A 5,878-nucleotide genomic window follows, 5' to 3' on the forward strand; every position below is an offset into this window, starting at 1 on the left:
GTACTTGCTCTGGACAAGTTTCCTATTCTAGTTCATTCCTGTTTACTCTCTCGACTCTGTTGTTTTTCCGTTAACCAATCACGAACCCATACGTATGGAAAGTTTGCACAGGGGTTGGCCGTTAATATTTCCCTACCCCCTTCCCTTATCTCTTCATACCCCTTCCAACAGATCCTTTTCCGTGGAAACCTCTGCCCTAGTCAGGTCTTTGTTATTTCAAGTGAGGTTTTTTTTCGTATTTTGCCATGGAGGAAGTTATAGAAACTTGTAACGGCTGCAGTATTCCATACTTAAACGCATTTGCTAAATTTCAAGGAGATTTTTTGGATACGTCATCCAATGTTGATAATTTCCTTAAATCACATAATGTAATATCCTAACGTTTATTATGTCCCAAGTACTGTTCCTTGCTATCGTACAGAGTTAAGACGTCACAGTCTCAACACACCCGTGACCCACAAGTTTCGACGTCCGGGTCATAAAAGTAAGTCGTTCATTTCTTTAATTTTAATGATTTTAGAGTGCGCAGCTCAACATTACCTCTTGCCAATACAAGTTTGTGACCTAGGAAGGGGGTCCAGGGCTTGCCCCCTTGCTAGGGGTTGTGACCTGGGAAGGTGGTCAGCGGCTTGTCCCCAGCTAGGGGTTGTGACCTGGGAACTTCTAGGTTAGGTTAGGTTCTGTACCCTTTTATATATTATGTAAACAGTATATGGAAAAATGCTTTAAAATACACATGCTAATATTAGCGTAGCATTTCTAACATTAGTAAAGGCAGCGTAACATTGGTAACGTTGCGTAACATTGCTAATGTTACAGTTCGCAGTATATACGTTCTTGATGAGTGAAGTGACACGGAATTTGAACAAGTCATTATATTTAGACATTCTAACAGAAAATATATGTTTTCCTGTAGAAAATAATGTGATTTAACATGTTTTCACCTTCATTTCAGCCGTAATAACAGCAACCAGTTTGGCAACCTAATGTTAGTCAAACAGGTTGTTCTGTTTGTTTGCGGTTGAAATGAAGGTCAAAATAGGTAAAATCACTTTATTTATTACAGGAAAACATATTTTCTGGGAAAACGGAGCCTTTGTAGCCAGATCCCGTAGAAAACGGGAATATTCTGAACTGTGGCCGTCGTTCAAAAAACGATTTTGGCGGGAGAAGCTAACTTAAAAAACCCACCTAACCTATGCTAAAAGCCGTATCCTTACCCAGGGGGGCTGCGCCCCCCCGGACCCCCCTTACACAACAGTTTCCTTACCTGCGAGTACGACGGGAGAAGCTAACTTAAAAAACCCACCTAACCTATGCTAAAAGCCATGTCCTTACCCACGGGGGCTAAGCCCCCTCGGACCCCCCCTTACACAACATATTTAAGATCTTTAGACCATTTCCAAACGTTTTTATTCTATACAAGATAACAGTCGGAGCGATAATAAACAAATTAGGACGCTTGGCCGTAGCGCTACAAACTACCCGGGAAAACTTTACCGACCCCTTAAGCGAAAAAGAATTGTTTGGTATTCTGTGTTGTCAGATGTATGACGACAGAGGAGAATATATAAAGAATAGGCCAGACTATTCGGTGTGGATGTGTGTAGGCAAAGGGAAAATTAAATTAAACTGATCATATGAAATACGCTGTATGTCATATTGGCTAGGTCTTAAATAGAACATTGTAGGCTATCCTTGGTAACACAAAGGCAACATATTTAACTATTTCTAAAAATCCATCAATGAAAGTGACGTAATAGCCTGAGGTAGGACAGACTACGAAAGTAGACAAAGTTGTCTTTTGTCGCTCTCAAGACATTACAATAGGTTTATGTTAACTTTCTATATCAACAACAATAATGACATTTTTATATATCACAAACACCAGTGACTCCACACATTACCTTGCATTTTCTTGTCAGAATTTCCCCCAAACCAAGACATTTTGATAGATTAATGCACAATTACGTCAACAACAACAATAAATGACTGTGACTCAGTATCACAGAAATTTTGCTCTTCTTCTTCTTCTTCCTCCGTTAGTTCTTTACCAAGGCCACAACATAACATATCATTATATGTAAAAGAAACAGCGTGTGTATTATGGCTTTGAGAAGGATTTAATATGATATAAATAAGGTTTGTAAAAGGAATGTGACTTTATCTAACATTTATTCCTACATCTATAACCTATGGACATCTAAAAAGAAGCGGGATATTCAAATGTTATTGGGCAAAGTTTGTGTCCTTGTATTAAATAAATGAATATTTCCTTTGCATAAAAATATTTATGCTTATAATTCTATCGTGTGCCCATATATTTCCTTTTTACGTAGTATAATCATTAAAACTTATGCCAGCATCCACAATGCCCGATGACCCGGAACAAAGCGGGGTATTCAAACCATCTCGATTTTGCACGAAGATATATCATTAAGGAAAACGTTTACATCATCAAATACTGAAATAGCTTGTGAATGTAATGTGATCAGTATATCTTAAAAAAAGGTACTGATGAATGGAAAGTATTAAAAACTGGGAAAACAAGCATTTAAAACCCCATTTTAATTATAAAAAATTGCATGGGAATCCTCATGTTTTTTCATAACACTGAAAATAGCTCCTTGCTTTTTTTTCCTCTCCTTCCAGATTTGCTACTTTTTAAGAATCATAAACTATTAGCTTTGTTTTATTTTCATTATAGATTACTCTTAAGGGGAAATGTTATATTGAAAATAGAAAATCGTAATTAAAATTTACGTTTATACTGTATTATATAACATTACCTGTAGCATGTGTATTGATGGTCCTCAAGCCATCATTCTTGAATGCAATAGTTTTTTTTTTTTTGTCAAACTAGGCGTGTTTTTTCTTAAACAATTGCAATTAACGTTTATATCCTATTTACCAGTCAAATGTCTATTACTTTGCTTTTGCATTGCCAATTTTCATCAACATATTTACTAATCTTTTAATCTTTTTAGTTTCTTTGAAGATCGAAAGTCTTTCGTGGCTTAAGACCATTTGAATTAAGGATTTTTTCATAATTCTGATCACCCTTTACATTCAGATCATCTCGGACAGTCCATCCTGTTCGTAATACTAGGCATACAGTTAATTCTAATAATCAGGCCGTCTCTAGCATAAGCTTCAATAATACACAGTATTTTAGAAGTTTTATTCAAGCAGTGACCAAGTTGTGGGATGATCTTCCTAATCGGGTAGTTGAATCGGTAGAACTTCAAAAGTTCAAAGTTGCAGCAAATGTTTTTATGTTGAACAGGAACAGGCTGACATAAGTCTCTTTTTACAGTTTATATATGAAAGATCTGTTTTGTTGTTACTTTTTAAAATATTTTGTTTTAATTGTTCATTATTTCTCATATCATTTATTCATATCCTTATTTCCTTTCCTCACTAGGCTACTTTTCCCTGTTGGACCTCTTGGGTTTATAGCATCTTGCTTTTCCAGCTAGGGCTGTAGCTTAGATAATAATAATAATAATAATAATAATAATAATAATAATAATAATAATAATAATAATAATAACAACAACAACAACAACAACAACAACAATAATAATAATAATAATAATAATAATAATAATAATGATAAAAATAATAATAATAATAATAATAATAATAATAAAATAATTATAATAATAATAATAATAATAATAATAATAATAATAATAATGATAATAGAAATAATAATAATATTAATAATAATAATAATAATAATAATAATTATTATTATTATTATTATTATTATTATAATAATAATAATAATAATAATAATAATAATAATAATAATAATAATAATAATAATAATAATAATAATAATAATAATAATAAAGAAAAACGATGTCTCCAGCTATGTCACAAACATCTCCAAATTTTATTTACTAATGTCTTGCAAACTCACGGAGTTGTGTTTTCTTTTCTCTTTTATATCTTCCACTCGGTTTGCAAAGGTATCCTTCAGAGATAAATGGGAAAATATAACAATTATTTATAGTTACTAAGCAGTTTGAAATAATATATCGATAATTATTCTTGACTGAGAAGATACATGTTTACACAAAGTGATATGAGTCATTGCTGAATGTATAAATGCACGCAATTACCTCCGCCAACGAAGTTGGAAGGAGGTTATGTTTTCGCCCCTGTTTGTGTGTTTGTTTCTGAACAGCTTCCTGACCACAATTTTAATCGCAGATTATTGAAACTTGCAGGGATTAACTGTTAAATAAAATGCTGGAAATTGTTAAATTTGGGAAGATCAAGGTAAAAGGTGAAGGTCACGGTCAAGCAAAATGTCTAATCCACGTAACCAGCCGTAAGTTTGGGACATCGTTTTCACGGACTTTGAACTTGGTTCATATTTGAGTGTATGAAAATCCACGCTAATTTATACATGTTAAGGTCAAAGGTCAAGGTCGAACAAAAGTTCGAGAATTAAGCTGCCGCGGCGGAGGTCTGCGCTCTACTGAGTGCCCCTTTAGTTTAATTTGGTTTACTATGAATTCTTTTTTTCTCGCAGCACAGCCATTACTGTGTCGTAGCTTTTGCCAAAGAATAAAAAAGTAGGAATAGGCCTACACTGTGTTAAAGAATTTCCTTATTTTATTGTTGGGAAAGAAACCGTTTCTCTAAAAAGAAAAAAAAACACCAACGAATAACAACAAAAGATATTAGTCTTCTTCAATTCAAATCAGTTAAGTACTGTTGTTTTCTTCAAAGTTAGCGTCTAATGAAGCCGACAATATCTGTTGGGGAATAAAAACGTCCCTTTCACGACTCTTACTTTACGTCTGAATTTTACGGGTCCCCAAGTTAAATGCCTTGGATAAGCCGAGAGAGAGAGAGAGAGAGAGAGAGAGAGAGAGAGAGAGAGAGAGAGAGAGAGAGAGAGAGAGAGAGAGAGGGGGGGGGGGGCATCTTCACATCGGGGTTTATGTTTTAATTTTTGTCTACTGATTTGAAAACTGTTCAGCGAAATACATGTCTAAAGAAAACTACTGTATTTTTCAATTTGTGATTGTAAAATATACTGTAAATGGGCCCATTCGGATTATCAACTCGCAAGCACAAGTTTTTACTTCGAAGAAAGTTAATCTCTCTCTCTCTCTCTCTCTCTCTCTCTCTCTCTCTCTCTCTCTCTCTCTCTCTCTCTCTCTCAGAAGAAAAAGAAGAAGAAGTGGAAGGAAACAACAGTCGTCCGTAGCTAGGTTAAAACTTGGACAATGTGAAAGTAATTAATCTGTGGAAATGGATACAATTTTGATTAGCGATTAGAATGTAACAAAGTAATTCTTTTGCCTTAAGTGAAATAGATAAAATTATTTTCAGTATCATCCCGTATATAATAAAGAGCAAGTGTCTGGCTATATACAAATATATTTCTTTCCTGTCACGCTGGACGACATGAAGGAGATGGAGTAGTCTTATACTGGTAAGAGTTGGTACCCCGAGAGGTATGCTCGGAAACCTGAGTCTCCTACAAATGGCCGAAACTGCTGTGTTGTAGTTAGAAGAGGGGTAGGGGGTAGGGAGGGTTAAATCTCTGTTTGTGTGTGCCTATCTAATTATTAAGCTGTTATTTTTACGGGTCGCGTTCACTAGTAGTCCATTAAAAGGTACATAAAAGCAATTGTTTGAAAAATCGCTTTTCAAATCCTAAACTGAATAACCGATAATTTATTTTTCTCGCTGGGTATGCTTACACGAATTAATGACCTTTAGAAATAATTACGACTCAAATAAACTGCTTCAGCGATTAGAAAAAAAAAACCATTAAACCAGAAAGAGTGAATATACAAGAATTACCGTAGAATATTCCAAAGGTGCCAACTTGGGTTCGTTGACAGTATAG

General features: G+C 34.5%; 1 protein-coding gene across 1 annotated transcript in view; it reads right to left on the reverse strand.

Annotated features, from left to right (window-relative positions):
- LOC137652244 (charged multivesicular body protein 1a-like) overlaps nucleotides 1-2,064 on the reverse strand; it is a 71,056-nt gene extending 68,992 nt beyond the window's left edge. The window contains exon 1 of the mRNA XM_068385486.1: nucleotides 1,908-2,064. Coding sequence (XP_068241587.1) covers nucleotides 1,908-1,947 — 40 coding nt within the window. The 5' untranslated portion in view covers nucleotides 1,948-2,064. The remainder of the gene's footprint in view (nucleotides 1-1,907) is intronic.
- Nucleotides 2,065-5,878: the final 3,814 nt, after the last annotated feature.

This window comes from Palaemon carinicauda, chromosome 13 (assembly GCF_036898095.1).
Source record: "Palaemon carinicauda isolate YSFRI2023 chromosome 13, ASM3689809v2, whole genome shotgun sequence".
Classification (NCBI taxonomy): domain Eukaryota; kingdom Metazoa; phylum Arthropoda; class Malacostraca; order Decapoda; family Palaemonidae; genus Palaemon; species Palaemon carinicauda.